We start from the raw sequence: 17,707 nt of genomic DNA on the forward strand, positions 1-17,707 counted from the left end.
GGCTTGTAAAGTAGCTATGTATAGAAGTTTTCCCAAGAAATTTGCCATTACCCCTAATATTTACTGCAATTTTGCTGTTTCATATACATTAAATCCTTCCTGATGAAGCACACTGTCATAATTACTAAGCCAAAATCAGTTTTGAGTGCTCCTCAGTCTGAAGGAGTGGTGAACATACTAAAATAAGAATAGCAGAGAACTTGTGGTGTCGGTGGGAGAGTTTTTCATGGTACACATTTCACTTATAAATCCTAAACTTGCTGGTTTTGATTGTAGTTTAGCAGAAATTCCATAGCATACTTGTCTTCTACTCCTGTAGCCCCAAGTAACTCCAGATCCCTTTCTATGAAGTTGAATACATCTGCTAATCTTTCTTCCCGTTGCTGTAAGGCAGTCCTGGCCTCCTGAAGGCGTTTGCCAATTTCTTGGTACTCCTCAGGTGTGAATCTTCTGTAGGCTATGCACAAAGTTCTTAGTCCTTTCTGTGAGAAAATAAAAGACTACATTCAGAGCAGACGAGATTCTGATCTAATAAGGTGTCACCTGAAATTTTTTCATTTCTAAGTCACAGAATTTCTACCAGGAGAATTTTCTTCCCATCACCTGCTCAAACATAAACACTTACCAAAGCAAATTCATCCACATGTATCCTTGTTTTGTCTATTTCTCCACTCTTACTACGAGGAAGAATGGAAGATTCAGCTCCCTTTGTGAATAAAAGCTTCTCCCCTAAAAAATAATATATAAAAAGAATTAAGAATACATACTATTTAAGAAGTTCTCAACTGCAACTTGTGCAAATTCTGATCACTTACCTGAAGGACTCTCTACAATGACACTCATTCGTCTGCGATTTGGATCAAATTCCAAAACATGAAGCAATTTATACCTATGTTTTGGATTTTAACAGAAGAGGGAAGGGGGAGAAAACATTTTTAGAAAAAAATTTCCAGACACAATTACTTATAAATATACACCTATCCCATAAAGCCTCCCCCAAAGTGGCATTTTCATATGGTAATCTAAAAGTACTGCTATCACTGCTGAGCAACAATCACTGTTACCAGTGTTTGTGCATTTGACTGGTTTTCATCACTTAATAAATGTTTATTTCCCTTACTATAAGAATAAAAGGTTTTTCTACCAATAGGAATATTTTCTTTCTACCAATAGGAATATTTTCTTGAACACTAGCTTTACATCTGGAAATTGCCACCAGGTCTTCTAGCTTTGTATCATCACTTCAGGTGTAACTTTGACAATTACATTTTCTAATACTCAAACAAAATACACAGTCAAAAGGGTATATGTTCTGTTATAACCGGACTATTTTTTGAAGCATTTTGTTACCAGTTTAGAAAAGTAATTTTAGACCTTTTTTAAAGTACTGCCAACTATCTGGCACAGACCACATGGACAGGTGTTACGACATGCTGCAGATACGCAATTATTAATAATATTTGTATTAATTTGGGGAAAGTTTAAAATATGTAATTAGATTATGCATACATGAGACAGATTTTGGGAATTTCCAGAGGTTAAAGAGCAAACTCCAGGGCCTGAGTGAGCAATCCAGTTTTCTGTCAGCCCCAAACTTTGAGGATTGGGCAAAGACACACACTGATACAATACACACTTACAAAGAGTAACTCAAAATTCTTGCATCTCAGTTTCAGTCAGTAAGAAATAAGATGCAAGCTGTCATGAAGACACCAAGGGAAAAGCATTACAAAGAGCATGCTGTTGAAAGGCAAAGCTTTTTTATGAACAGAGAGGATTAAGAGGAGAGCACTAAATTAATCTTCACCAGTGTTCTGTCCTTCAAAAGAAACAAGGAATAAAAATTAATACCGTTCTGGTTTTCCCAGACTTTTTACTTCCATACTGTCCCCATTAGTTCCAGTAAATACTACTCCAACCCTAAAATAAAAATAAAAATATATATTTAATCATCATTTTAGAAATAATGCCAACTGATTGTTCAGGGCACAAGGAAGAAAACAGACACTCATATCCCAGTACTGTCCCCTATTTCAGGAGAAGATTAAGGATGCCCAGTTTCTACAATATTTTAAAGTGCTGTATGATTTCTCAAGGATTCCCATAAATATTTTAATTCATTGCTTTGTAATCTTGCCTAGGGCTCTGTGTATTTTATTTCTGTAGATTTCCATTGTAAGCTGACAGTGTCAGGTCCTGGGCTTTACAACCTTTGTGAGAAATTTGTAAGGTTGCTTTTACAACTAATTGCCTGCCCTAGTAGGTAATTTTTATATTAGATAGTTTTGGCAGAACAACTCACCGGCTTGCAGCTTCAACTAAAGCTTTCTCATCTGGTGAAGAAGCATAATACTCCAGTGGGGATGTTAGTCCATTGGCATGCCAGGGACCATCAGCACCATCTGTCTGATCTGCATTGATCTGCACTGTATGACAAAGACAAACTGCTTTCAAGAAGAGTTCTTCCTCCTTCATCTATAAGAAAGAAAAAAATTATTTATAACATTTATATGTTATCAACCCAGTTTTGAACATACTTAATAAAAACTAGTTTTTTACTTTAAAATCTAAATAAATAAATAATTTTTTAAAAAAAAGACTTACCAAACTATGCCTATTTCCATCTGGAGAATCTTCAGAAAACCCCTCTGGAGTTAGTTTACCATTGACCTCTTGGTACTTTATGCCATTAATGGAGCACTCCCGAAACTGCATCTCATTTTCAGTTAATGTACCGGTTTTGTCTGTAAACACATACTCTACCTTTTGTGAAATAAAACAAAACAAACTTATAGTTGCATGTACATGTTGGAAGGAAAAAAACCCAAACAACCTCAATTCACCCTCTCCACCACACACCTTTTTATGAGCATGTAAAAATCTTCTTTTGGAATCAAACAGAAATTAAAGTGCAACTAATAAAGTCTGCAGTAAAATATTTTAGTATGAAAAAAGGTATAAAATAGAAGGTAAGCAAAAAAACAAAACAAACAAACAAGAAAAGTAGAACATTTCTTTACGCTACCTGTCCCAGTTCCTCATTGAGGTCTGAAGTATTTACTTGTGCTCTCTGGTTTGTTTCTTCATGATACAGATCAAGATCCCAGCCAATAAAAAAAGATCCAAGAAATTTCTGCATCTCAACAGTCACATAGAGCGAAATTGGTATGATAAAATTGTAAAGTACCAGAAAAGCAAGAAAATCTGAAATAAATCGCAGAATCTACAAGAGAAAAAAGAGAAAATGTAAAGATTATTGTAGTGTATGCAACACGGTCACTTTACTATGTTTCAACATGCATAAAAACCTCAAAACTTGACAGAGCCAGAGGAGAACTAGTCCCATGTACACATGTGAGAACCAACACACACAATGACAATGCAGGCATTTCCAGGCTGCCCCAGTAATGTGCCTTTGAGATGAAAAAAAAAACTGCCTTAAGCTATGACTGGATACTTCCATTCTGTAGTTCATTAATTTTTGTCCTTTCTACTGAACCTGCAGAAGGGCTGCCAATTAATATTAACTGTTGTGGTGATTCTGTTTGCAAATAGACCTCTTGAAAGAGTTGGGTCTGGAAACACTAACATGTTCCCCATTCCATCAAATCCCATTCGTAGGCTTTTCTAAGGAGCTACAAATGGTAAATACAAACAACTGATATTCCATGTTATCAGAGGAATCTCCAAGTCTTCTTAGTGGTTTAGGGCAGCAGAGCAACAAAAGGGTTCCTCTCTACTGGCATTACCCAGTGACTGAGGTGATCCAAGCTACATGACAAGAGAAAGACCACTTGGATTTCAACAGTACAGACTTCTTCTATGCCTCCTCAAATCATTGTGTTCAACACATACATTTCAGGTAAACAGCTATGTAAGAAGACAGATATTTCTTTTTTAACAAACTCTGAAATGCAACATTACACTCTCTTTGAAGTTTCTTCTCCATTTGTACAACAAACAGAACTTCGGAAAGACTCTTCGGAAAGACTCTTACCAGCACCTCAATATTGAGTAGTCAAGATTAGGTATGAGAAAAAGTGGGACATCTCTTACACCAGATATTGGTGTAAGAACAAATTTTGAAGCAAGGGAGTGTCAAAGTAGTCAACAGTTTGCAAAGCTAAAGAATGTCTGTTCTTCCCAATTAGAGTGTGGTTATGATTACTTAATGAAAACCAGCACCCAATGATTAAAGTGTCTTACAAAAACTCAGCAAGTTCTGTGCCTTAAAAGATCTTCCAAACTAAACCAGAAAAGACAGATCAAGACTGAGAGCAGCAATTTATGTTAGAGAAGATACAATAAGAAGTGACAATTACTGACATTAATGAGCTTCTTCAAGCACTATCTATTAAATAACAATCTGTATAACACAGGACAGGGAAGCCACTCCAAAGTAGGGGAGTCAGCAGATTGAAAATGCAAAGCAGATTGCTTAAGTACACAAGGGAGAGACAAAAAAAAGATAATATAGAAGGACAGTGACATTGCAGAAGCACAAATAGCTCTATCTGGTCCTGAAAGCAAAAGTAAAGTAATGGAAAGATTGAATACTTATTCTGATCCCATTCAGAACTGAAAAGGCTTCACAGGGTAGTCTAACTTACACAGACACTACTTTAAGTTGCCAAGAATTTACTTGACTAACCACTTCCAATGGCTGAAAGCACATGAAGTGAGTGCAGGTACTGCAAATAAAAACCACTACAAAAGCTGAAAACTTTTAAATTCATGTAATGCTTTGACAGTGACACTTCTACACTATTTGAAAACACATTGAAAAGTTTCTGATAACCATAGTGATAACCTGAATTAATAATTTTAAATAAAGCATTACATTGTGATAAAGATATGTCTCCAGTTAGCCCACAAAATGACTTCACATGACAAGCTTCTGAGGAAGATGCATGTTCTACTGAAATGCCAGTGAACTCTCAACTCTCCTTGAATTAAAGACATTCTCAAATTAATTCTCCTGCCTTCCTGAAATATTATGTACTAACAGTAAGTTTAACTCTACTTATGAAGCAAATCAGAACTACCCTGACTTTGGCTTTGGACCTGTTTGTACACATGGCATCTACTGAGCTCATTTAATTCTCAGCTCTCTGGGAGATGAGGAGTGTATGGGAGGGTGGGTGCTAAACATCTGACACCACAACACATATGGAAACTCAAAACTGGGTTTCCAATACTTCCACGCTTCGAAAATCCCCTTTACTTCTTAAGATCAGCTCTGACCAACACCTGAACTCCTTTGGAAGGAGACAGGCTCATACAAAAATAAACAATTAATCTGAACACAGAAAAATACAGAATGAGTCAGAAAAGACACTTCTCAGAACTGCAGACTTAAGGAACACTTCAAAATACCCCTTCAATCTCTACAGACAAGTGAGAAGGCAAGCAAGAGCTTGAGCAAAATTACAGCCTTACAAAATTGTCTGAACAATCTCAACAACACAGAATGTCCAAAATGCCTGAACAGTCAAATCACTGCAAAAGAATATGCAAAAGAACAGCTTCCCTCCTCTTCTTTTCCTATAGTGAATGACAAAAAACATCAAAAGAGCAACTATAATAAAAACAAAGAACATCAGAAAATCTAGGAAAAAAAAAAAAAAAGTTTGGTCTTTTTTTCATATAAGAAAAAAAAAATCCAACCAGTAACAGGGGTAAGGTATCTCTACATAAGATGAGGCTACATAGAATTAACTTCCATAAAAATACTGAAACAATAGCATACATACAGACTTGCAAGTTAATGACATGGCAGCTCCACCTAAACCCAAGAACAGGGATAACATGAATATCACATTCAGTATACAGTGGCTGAGGTTTCCACAGATATGCAAGTGGCTAGAACTTTATTACCTTGCTGCTGTTTCTTTCATGCTCTGTTTTTTCATTATACCAAGGCTCATCCCATTTTTCTTCAGCTTGCCATGCATACTTTAAAATAGTACTCAAAATGGCTTCAAAGAGGAGGATTATTAGATAAATAATCAAAAAGGAATTCATGGACCTACAAAGAGGCAAAAAAATAGATGCAACTTCAGTTTGTTTTCCTTAATGTGTTGATACACCATGTTACATGAAATCAAAACTTTATGGCTTCTAAAAAAAAAATAAATAAATGTTTCCTCTGTTTGACACAAAATTTCTATATGACAAACATGCAACAGCAAGAAAAAGAAACCTTGCATCTGACTAAGACATTCTACATATAGCAAAGTGAAAACTAGATTAAGGTGCAAGAATGACATAACAGCTGACTCATGTCACAGCCATTGTCCAAGATTTTGGGAGCTGACTTATCCTTCCCTGCTTCCCTGAGTGTCTAGGCAGGGCTGTGAAGGCAGGACAAACAACCTGTATAAATCTAAGACTGCATTCTCTTACTCAGTTAAGAAGCACAATTGTGTGTATCTGATTATTTAACCCAGCCCATGCTATACCAGGATGCAGCCAAGCTTGCCCCTATATTCTGTAATGCTATGCAGCCTATCTTTCCACTTGTTTTGATGACTGAACTTTTCTTGTGCTCTCTACAGCTCTATTTGATCTGGCTATTGAAGAATAATCAATCCCATGTTTGCAAAAGAATGCTGGGAGGCTATCTCAGATTTTTAGTAGGTGGAATAAAGGCAACACACCAGAACTCCTTTTCCTCAACACATAAATCTCTATTATAGTACCACCTATCCCATAACTACGAGCTAAGATTTTTAAACCTGAGCCTGCGACTTAGCTAGAAGCAAGATGCATGGCAGAACATATCTGGATAGCCCATACATACTCTCTAGACTATATAACACAAAGCTATTTTCCAATATGTCAAATACTAGGATTCAGGACAAAGACTTGTAAGCAATTAAGACTTCATTTCAACCCATACTCTTGAAAGGCAACTTTGTATGCTACTGGAAGAATCGATAAAGAAGGCAGTATCAAGAAGCAGATTTTATCTTTATAGCTTCCTGCTGAAGGCAAAGCAATTACACGCTCTTCCCTTCCTACTACCCAATGACAAGTTCATCAGGGTTTTAAAATTACCAAGAAAAAAACTAAATTAAAACTCTACAGATAAGAAAGATATTAAAAAAAAAAAGTAAACATACTTTTCTACTGCTGACCGTTTCTGAGATTTACTCTTGTAATTTAATGCCATCTTTGTCTCCATACCTGTATACACTGCAACACCTGGGAAGGAAGTGGAGGAGGAAAGAATTAAACTTGTATTTTCTGCCTTAAATAATTTGTAGAATTTTTCATTTTAAGAGACAAAATGAAGATGTGATATTACTTTTGTGTTTACTTCAGTACAGTCATGAGACTGTATCCTGTATTCGCACACTATGCTGTAGCAAAACAGTACTACTGCAGTAATCTTAACACCTACTGAAATGCTGTTCATTATTTAATTATGACTGTAGCACTATTTCATATGTATGTTATGGAAATCAGTATGGTAAATCTCAGGAGAAAGTCTTGCACAATGGGTAACAGTAACAACAGTCATTTATCCACTTAGGTTATTCTTCTATCAAACAGCTTCAAAGATTTTCATAGAGTAGAGCTGGAAATTTATATCCTTAGGAGATTCTTCAGCATAATATCACAACTTTCATCTATAATCACATCCCTGCAGGTAACAGTTAGCAAGATTATTACAATTTCTTCAGTGCAAGCATAATTAAAGCACAGTTCATTAACATGTTTTAATAAGAGAATACTCTGTAAATATTTAGGGGTCTACAAACCAAATATTTCTTTAGTGTTTTTTAATCTTGCTCCACGAAGTAAGAGACTTTCAGGCCCAAGAGGTCTAAAAAGAAACAGACATATCAGCATTTAAAGATCAGTTGTTCTGTTTTCTGTAGGACTAATGAAATCCAGTTTCCTATGCAAAGTTGCTCTGTATCCCCTATGAATTCACATCACAGCATCTCCAACCCCACTGTCATTCAGGTCCACCTTCAATCCTCCTACCCCTTTTACAAGACCTCACCCACACAACTCTGTGGAGCTCTATTTCCTTTCATGACTCCTTTCATCACTGCCATCCTCTCCCACCACTGGTCAAAATCCCATATTTAGTGATTGAGCTAAATATACCAAATGGCTAGTTCAGAGAGATCTGCAAGTTACTTGAGAAGCCAACAGGAAAAAAACCCATTAAGCTTCTAATGCAACACAAACGCTCTTTTACGTTTGGCTATTTTACCTATCTTCTACCCCTCTGTCAAACTGACATGGATCTAGGAAGTTCAAAAGTTATCCATAAACAACTCTTATTTGGACATACCAACACAACAGTGCAAGCCCAGTGCAAGAGGAAAAAGTCACATATTTTTTTCCTCACATCTATCATACCCCAATAGCACAATCATCTCATCAGCTAAGTTAACTGTAAACACTGCTGTGAAAATAAGGCTCAGTTAGAATCAAAGTTTATATAAGGTTAGAGCTGTATTTTCTACTCCAGTAGTTGTATCATCTTCAGAAACTGTGCATGGTTGGTTTGATATTTTAAAAAAAAGTGCATTCTCTATTTTTGCCAGTGTGTCAAATGAAAGCAGAACCTGAACAACCACAGTGGCCAGGCTGACATAGTGGGTATAAGCAAAAGAATTAAAGATCATCTAGTAAGTGCTTTGGCATAGAAGTCCCTGGGTTATTCCTACTTTTCCACTAGCTGTAACACAAGCAGTCCATGATTAATATAAACAAAGCTCTTATACCTGAAGTTCCTTTGAAATCATAACCTGAGGTTATTTAAAAAAATACCCACTCCCAAACCCACACCACACCTCCGCAGTTAAACATTTAACTTACATGTTCCTGCAAATGTGACACATATTATGACAGGTTAAGTTACACATACATCTACTAATATTTTAGGCTAGACAGAAACTTCAGCTCAAAAACTGAGCTAAAAGGGACAAAAGGCTCAAGCATTTAATCTAACTAGTGTGTATTTCTGAACTTAAGTGCTTACTGCAATTTTAAAAATCAGTCTAACAAGCCCAAAATACAAAACCTGAATCAGTGCAACACAGACTAGACAAGTTTATCTTTGACAGAAGATACAGCCCCACAGTCATAACTTGCAATTATTTTTCACACTCCCTTTAAACTGTCTCTGTTGTGTCAACTAAATCAGTTTGATAGATTATCCCAAAGCCGAACCTTTCAAATTTAGTTGTAATGAATTCTGAAAGGCTTGAAGTGAAGCAGCAAAAGTGACCTTAGAAAACCAATGACTAGGTTTTTGGAAGGGTTTGGGTGGGGCTTTTTTGTGGGAGTGCCTATACTATTGGACTTGGGGCCAAATGATCTGTCTCCTACATTCCTGTATTTCTTGCAAAACCACTGGCAAATCATTGATGCACTCTGAACTTCATCTTACTTCTGTCTAAAATGGACAAGATGTTTGCCAGCCACATAGGAGGCTCTCAGATCAAAAAATTCTGCTCTTCAGACTAAATGTAGACATTACATGGAAAATAATACATGGAAAACATCTTTAACACTTGATGCAGGTAGAAATTTCACTTAAAAATGTGTAAAGAACAACATTAGAAGAGTAAAAGAACAACAGATATATCTACTTTTTTGACACATTTTTACAACATAAAATAGCACTTTACAGTTTATGGAGAGGTGAAGAAGTTTTTTGAAATCTTGATTATCAAAAAACTCTCAAGAGAAAACAACTAGACACATGTATGACAGGTAGTACCAGAAAATCTGGCCATTTCTTGTGAGTGATTTCCTCATCTGTATTTCAAACCATGACCTTTCTCACTTCTATTCTTATTTTTCTCTCCTGTCCTATTGTGTTGAAGGGAAAGCAAATGAGTGGCTGTGCAGCTGCTTGGCTGCTAGCTGGGGGTCAACCCACCACAATTCAGAATCTTTGAGAACGTCCACATGTAGGTCTGTAAGTGGTTTCACATCTTTAGTTTTATATTTTAACCTGTTCAGGTGCATGCTAGTTGCTATGACTGCACAGGCAAAGATTCTGTGCACTTGATTATATTCACACAACCTTTTATGCACACAATTATGTTTTGAATATTACATATGTAAGCACTTACCTCTGCAGTCCAGGTAGTACTGCAGTTCAAAATATATACTAAAAGCTACAAACTTGTAGCACAGACTTTGTTAAAACAGACCAATAATTTATAGAAATTTCAACTGCAAAAACTCCTGCTTTCTATCTCTGGTAAACAGACATTCGAGGATCTGTATAGTCTATGAAATAAGGCACCAGAAAGTGTTCAACATCAGTAACTGTTTTAAATAACAAATAGCAACAAAGTTACCAGCTAATTAGTGTCTAAACTTACCCCCTTCACAACAGTCAAGTCTTCCAGAACTGGCCCCTTAAATCTGAAGAACTGAGTAGCAATGAACTTTTCTTTCATTAATTTTTCCCATCTCTACCTGAAGTATGCAGCTACAATTGATACTTTCAGTAAAAATACTGCTCCCTTTCATATATTCAACAGTAACACTTTTTTGTGATGGTCATGATTTTTAATGACCTCCATCAGTTCTAAACACTAATCTTATAAAATTTTACTTACCGTACAATTTCTTCAGTTTGTTGACTTACAGTTATTCTCCCAACAAATCTATGAAAGATAACCATAGGTTAGAAACATCTACATAAGGACTCAAAAATGTAAAAAATTCCTCTATATTTACAAAAAAGTCATTCCTGCTTCACAAGTACAAAATAATCAACTCTTGTTAACAATAACAAATCAGTAATTGCAACTCTGGCAATAATTTTACAAGAGATATTTAACAGCAGAAACACTGATGCTCCAAAAGAACTGTCATTTCCTCCATGACTATAAGGTAGTATATTATCCATCAAAAATTGTCATTTTCCATTTAATAAAGCCAATCTACTCTGGTTTTAACATCTGACACTTGCATATTTAGTGTGACTCCCTACTACAAAGAGAGGCAAACTTCTACAATAACTGTACCTGAACTTGATGTTCTCTACAAACAGAACTAAGAATCTTACCTTTTGAGAATATTTCTAAAAGATCTCAAAGGTTACTTAAGAACAATTGCTGTGACATGCATGGATTTTGAAAACTACTACTCAGTAGCTGCCATTTTCCTTTATACAATACAGGAAACTTGGATGGGATTTGACCTTAGATACCTATGGCACTGTTTTACAGAGTTTATGGCACTGCTTGCTGATGTTAAGAGTTGAAACGAAGCACACTCAGATACAACTGTTTTTAACATAAATTTGTGCTGCAGAAAAATGAAGTTCAAATGTTCTCTTAAGCATTAGCAAAATGAAAGTCACAAATACATATCCTTAGAATGAACATAGGCTTGCAAAAATTTACTATGATTTGAGTTAATTCCATTAAAAACAGCAACTATAAAGTACTGAAATCTCCACCAGAACCTTGTACAAATCTTTCTCCAACCTGCTCAGACTCAGAGATCACTAATGATTTTTTAAAATCTGGAAACAAATTTACTGATCAGCACAGAAATGTACACAAGTATCATGATTAAAAGGTATCTGTGATCCTATCATTTCTAAACTCTCAAATTTAACTGGTCACTTGCAACTTCCAGTAAGCAGGTAAAATACTTGAACTAATTATTAAATCCTAAAATTTAAGCAGATGTCTGAAGGTACTTTGATCTCAGCAAGACCCACAACAATCCTAACATTTAACACTATATTTTGATTTAATTTAAAAATATTTACTGATGAAGTGATACCTGTATAGATCTGCTTCTGGCTGCTGACATTCTATAACAGCTACAAGTTTGTCCAGGTTGGCAACAGACTGTAACACTGCTGTTTCTGGGACTGCAATATGCGTCTGTAAAACAGTGTCCATTAAGTTAATGATACAGGACCACAAGATGGGGAATGTACTTCAACAGAACAAAATAAAAATGGCATTGCAAATTAACTAGATTCTATTTTATAGCAGTAACCCATACCTTAAGATTGGTCTCTCCATCCAAACTTGCAGTAGTAACATGGCATGAGCCATTGACTCTATCAGATGACAGAAGCACCAGATCAACAGGAAAAGTCTCATCTTTGGCTACTCTGACAATGTCCCCCACCTGATGAAGTGAAGACAAATGAGAAGTGGATGAGCAGTGTTTTAAGAGGGAAGAATTTTCCTCAGCATTGTTAGGGAATCATGATGAAACAGCTCACAATGATGAGTCATGAAACAAGATTTAGCTATGCAACAGAAACACAGTTTTCTGTTTTTCCCTAGACACATACCCGAATGTTTTTAGATCTGGTTTTCACAAGGCCACCGCTTCGAACGACGTAAACTGGAGCACCGTTTACTTCATTGTCTGCTTTGTGTCGCAGCCAGTCTTCATAACCCTGTGGAAAACAGGTAAAAAAATTACTTTCTTATGAAGAAGCCTATAAAGCAAACAAATATCTTCTAAGGAAACGTCCTTCAAATTGGTTGCCACATAGCCTGAATGCAGTTACTAACTTCTCTTGAGTTTCTACTGCAGAACCTGGGAAACGTCTTCGTTTTCACACAAATGAAATTTTCACAAAAAGGCAGTAAATTAGCAAATAAAGAAGAGATGAAAAGCACTCATTCTATCTTTTCTCTATATGGATTAAAATACCACAAAACTGACAACAGTCGCTCCCAGTCTCTCATGGATTTTTTAAATTTTTTTTTTTAAGAGAAGTAACAGTTTGAAATTAGTTCATCATGCTATACTCTAAAGAGTTTCTTACAGTTACTGCCAACAATTGACAGAAACTGAGTTTTTAAATTGATAAATTAAGCCATTTTCCTTTACCCAATATTCAGCATCACTTCAAGCACCCTTCATCCCATGCACTCACACAAACAAGCGTTCACGACAGTCAATCCAGGTATAGTATTCCCCTCTTATTTTCCTAAACTATTAATATGTTTCTTATGTAATCTAATAGCATGATTGTCAATAGAATGATCTCTGATCCCCATGTGTAGATACTGTTTGGAAAGTCTCATAAGCAAGTGCAAGAAATGTTATCAGTCTACAGAGGAAATTATGTTATCAGTCTACGGAGGAAATTATACTGCCTCTCATATTCTGACAAGATTAAAAAGAAAGGCTTATATGTTAACCTCTTAAAAATGAATAATTTAGAAGTATGTAGTAATAGCAGCCAAACATAGAGCTACTGGGAAATCGGAATCCAAAAAACCTTCAGTAAGGTTCTTTAAAAAAGTCCTTCCTACTCAGTATGAAAAAGCAGGAGTCAGTACCTACAGCTCCTTGTTAAAGGTGACAAACAGAAGAAAACAAGGATTTAACTAACGTCCAGTAACCTTGGGGCATTTGTCTCATAAGCTTGAACAGCTGAGCAATATGGGCATTTGGCAAAGAACTGAAATTTACCTTCTTTAGAAAGTACAGATTTCAGCGCTTTCTCCATCTGACACCTATTGCCTACAACACAAGGGTGACACCTCACACCAGGGAATTCTTGAGAGCCAACTTACTGCACTCAGTTTGAATTCCCCCAAAATTTACCTACTGCGGCATTTTTGAGACAGTTCCTTATCCTCACTTGCAAATATTACAAAAATACCATTAAAAATGAAAGACACAATAGGAATACAGGAAATGTTGCTTAATTCCATGAACAGTGACTAAAGATGAAAATCCCTCAATCAATTTACATTCTTAAGCTCTGCTTAGATAACTGCATCACTGAACTTGAGAAAAACACACAATTAAAATAGGTCTGCATATTATCTTATCAGGTTTTTCCTTGCCAGTTTAGGGCTATATTTAATCAAAGTCTGCAAAGTAATTGTTTCTAATTTAACTGACATCATGTAAACATCTGTGTCCAACCAGTTTCTTTGCTAAATACCTATGAACTTAGTGAAATGGACTAAGTTCCCTGAAGTTCCTTAGGAACCGCCGTTGTTTTGCTGTGCTTGTTTTTTTAACTTTAATTTTTGCTTTATTAGAATTTATTTTATTTTCTAATTATGGACTCCTCTGAGGATTGCATATACCTCTTCACAGGCATAAGGAGGAAAGTTCTGGCTAACAAAACAGACAAAATGACACAGCATGAGTTGCATCACGTTGCAGTCTTCTATGTCCTTCTTCTGACCTAGGTGCAATTACACTTTTCAGAAGAAAAAGTTCTACCTCCTTGGCTGAGGTTAAAATAAGGGTAAGGTTTAAAATCTGCCAGAGGTGATATGTCAGCTGGCCTTCTGGAAGCAGGGGAGATTTTTTCCACTCAATCCTAAACTTCTCAAACCCACACAAAGTTATTACTTCTAGTTTTCCCCTCCGTGTTTATCTTGATGTAACTTTGTACATAACCAGTAACCCGCAGCTTTCAAAAGGAGTTTCTTCCACTAAAATCTGCTTCCTATTCCACTTCTGGATTGAGAGAAAATGAGACCTGGTTTTGAGATCTTACTGGGTATTTTCCCCTCTGCATTCTAACAAAAGAATTCTCTCTTTCCTCCTTGTCCAAGGGCAGCCTGTTGGAAATAGCACACTCAATCACCTTTCCAAAATAACAGATTGTAAATACTGCTTGCTGGCTTTGCAGCAGGTAGGATATGCATAAGAATCCATTAGATCAGTTTATCTGGTTTCCATACTCCTTGCAGAGACATTGAGACAATCAGGAAAATTCCTGATGCATGGCAAGTCATGAATTATTTGAAACTTCTAGAAGAAATGTCAGAATCTCTACTATTTGCAATAATGGCAAGATATTTAAATTTCCCAATGTAAGATTTAACATCTGGAAACAATGTGGCAATACATTATTTTGGACTATTTTAGATTCACACAATTCCGGCTTTTTTCTACAAAAATAATATTTATAACTAAGATGCACAATGTCTTTCAGTTCACACAGTTTAAAGGGATATTTCCCAGTACCCACTTATGACTCTACTGCTCTTGAAAATGTTACTTTTTGGGGGGTGATGAGAACAACTACAATTGACTAGGATTAGGGCACTTTACTTAGACAAGCTGCACAGCAACAAGATGAAATGTTAGTTCAAATATTACTCCAGCATCAAGATCCTCTCTGCCACAAACACTATTCTGCCTGCTTGAAAGTTAGAGCTATTTTTACTTTTACTTATTTTATTTATTATTTATTTACTTAGTTTTATTATTTATTTACTTTTATCTTTACTTTTGCCTTCTTTCAGGGTGGATTTGGATCTTACTGGCACAGCAGGCAAATTGAAATTCCAGGTGTGGCTCCATAAGTCTCCTGCTTACTTTTCAGTTGCTGTGACTGCATCTCTTTCACAGACAGCACTGACAAAGCCTTTGCAGGGGATAGTTCCTGAAAACTACCTCTCTGCAGAATAGACTACAGTTTCTACCCACATCACTCTCTTTATTTATGTGCTTATTTGTTTTTCCCCCTGCTTTAACGTTTAAAGGAAAATGGATTTCTTTTCTTTTTTTTTTTTTTTTTTTCTTTTCTTTTAAGAGTTCTCCTTCCAGGGGCTATAAGTTTTAGTAGGATGGGAGTATGATGCTTAAACAAGATTGCTATTAAACTTCTACTTAAAAGATTTCTCTTATTTGAAGTTCTCAAAATGTTTTAGGCAACTGAAGAAACAGAAAGCAAAAATGAGAAGCTTTCTAAACTGGAATTTTGCCCTGATACAGAATTTCAGTCAGTATCTATTTTACACCATATAACATAATCCTTGGGGCAAAAAATTGCCTTTTAAATACTGACAAACATGGATTGCACCACTGCTTAATCTGCCCATGCTCCTTTCTCAGTGTGTCATGTGGGAGGATTGGTTTTAATATGCAGCGAGGTGTGCCAAAGGAATAAGTGAGGAGCTTACAAAAAAGGTCTTATAACAAGTGACATGCAATGTTCAGATAAAAATTCAGTCTGACAGCCATCCACTGTCCATTTAAGGGTACCACAGTGAGTCACTGAGTGCTTGACAAGTAACCAAAATACTCAGTTCTAATATCTAACAAGAAACATTACACACAATATCCTTTCCCAAAATTACATCTTTTTATTTATTTTTATAATCTAAATATTGCCTTCGTCAGATTTTGTTAAGTAACTTTACCTTAGAAAGGCTTAATGTGACGTGATCTTTTCCCCTTACCTGTTTTATGGCTGTCACAGTTATTACAAAGAATAATGGCAATCCACTAGTAATAGGACTGGTAGGGGTATCTATCATGAGCTAAAAGAGAAGAAAATACAAAAATTAGCTGCAATTTTTTTTTTTGCAATTGTACTTTCTAAAATAATCTAACGAAACAAGGTAACAACTGTTTTCCAAACTCCTCATTATAACCTGGGAATATTTTTACTTCACTTTCTGCAGTTTTTCTGGAGCAAAGCTCAGTTCCTGACAGCTAAATAATACACGACAATAACTATGCAAAGGTGATAGGGTATAAAGCATACTTAAACACTTTTTTAATGCATGTGCCAATTTTAAGGCTTCAGTTACAGGAAGATATATTTTCACCCTACTAAGATGGATGTGAAATTACAAAGGAAGAAAAATTTACATTTTGTGAAGTTGTTTCAATACTATATACAATCTACTTCTACTTCTTAACAGCAACGTAGAGTATAGCAAGATCCACTTCAAAAGTGAAAATAAAGTTTAAACTAGCAATTTCCAATAGTTCAGATATTAGAGAACATTTTCTTAGACTGCTTCTTTCTGGATCCCCCAAGCTAACATGCAATTGTTTTAATTTGTGCTATTATTGCTGGCATGCCAAAAGTGCAGTGTATACACTAAAGTTCTGTATGTGGGGGGGAATGATAGTGGTTTGCCTCTGCTGCAGGAAAAAAACAACAGTCAAGTGCTGTAAAGAAAACATACACAAGAACTGTTCAAAACCACAGACACTGATTTGTTCCACTTTACCTGCAACTTATGGCATTGCTTTGGGAACCATTAAGGAAGAAGAAAAAAAATCATACATGAACTCTGTTAAGAGTCAAGAACTTCACTGAGAATACAGATTATGCCACTTGACAACACATGCATAAGCTTTTTTTTTTTTTTCCACTGACATACAGATAATTCATAGAACACAACAAAAATCAGATGTAGTATGCAATCTGTCTGTTTTTCAGCAGTAGCACTGCAGTTTCAGCTTGGAAGCATGTTGTCAAAAAATACCCATGCCACAAGTATCTTAGTTTTGGCTGGATCGGGTTAGTCATGACATTTTTCCCATCTAAAACTATTTTCTTTCTTTCATCACCAGAACACTACAGCCCTTTGTCTGCTAAACAGCTGGACATGCACTCATCACACAAGTGGTGTGGAGCCTCACACAACCAAAATGCAGCCTGTCACCATGTTTCTGGCACCCATTTGAGAGGTGGACAATGTGGACTGAACTGTGCTGCATGTTTAAAAACACACAATGAGAATCTGTCCCAGCTCTGTCATCCCAGGTGGTAAAAAGTGATAATGACAGACACTGCACTAGTGACACAAGACTGATATATAGGAAGATACCACAGTGATCCACTAGCAAACACCACCAGCATCCACAAAAACCAAAAAAGCATATCTGGAATATTATCACTAACATAACAGATTTAAAATTGTATTTTGAGGCAGCCAATTGAGTCCCTGTGCTGGCAGTGCAATGG

General features: G+C 36.0%; 1 protein-coding gene across 6 annotated transcripts in view; it reads right to left on the bottom strand.

Moving 5' to 3' along the window:
* Positions 1–17,707, bottom strand: part of ATP11B (ATPase phospholipid transporting 11B (putative)) — a 62,289-nt gene that overhangs the window by 31,907 nt on the left and 12,675 nt on the right. For all 6 annotated transcript variants that reach the window (XM_071752590.1, XM_071752588.1, XM_071752587.1 and 3 more), the window contains exons 4-18: positions 16,185–16,265; positions 12,308–12,415; positions 12,010–12,138; positions 11,782–11,885; positions 10,602–10,649; positions 7,767–7,831; positions 7,125–7,206; positions 5,878–6,028; positions 3,026–3,223; positions 2,605–2,763; positions 2,303–2,475; positions 1,852–1,920; positions 816–889; positions 626–729; positions 301–482 (exon numbers count right to left, since the gene is read on the bottom strand). In XM_071752590.1, coding sequence (XP_071608691.1) covers positions 301–482; positions 626–729; positions 816–889; positions 1,852–1,920; positions 2,303–2,475; positions 2,605–2,763; positions 3,026–3,223; positions 5,878–6,028; positions 7,125–7,206; positions 7,767–7,831; positions 10,602–10,649; positions 11,782–11,885; positions 12,010–12,138; positions 12,308–12,415; positions 16,185–16,265 — 1,727 coding nt within the window. The remainder of the gene's footprint in view (positions 1–300; positions 483–625; positions 730–815; positions 890–1,851; positions 1,921–2,302; positions 2,476–2,604; positions 2,764–3,025; positions 3,224–5,877; positions 6,029–7,124; positions 7,207–7,766; positions 7,832–10,601; positions 10,650–11,781; positions 11,886–12,009; positions 12,139–12,307; positions 12,416–16,184; positions 16,266–17,707) is intronic.

Source organism: Heliangelus exortis, chromosome 9 (genome assembly GCF_036169615.1).
Source record: "Heliangelus exortis chromosome 9, bHelExo1.hap1, whole genome shotgun sequence".
Lineage (NCBI taxonomy): Eukaryota > Metazoa > Chordata > Aves > Apodiformes > Trochilidae > Heliangelus > Heliangelus exortis.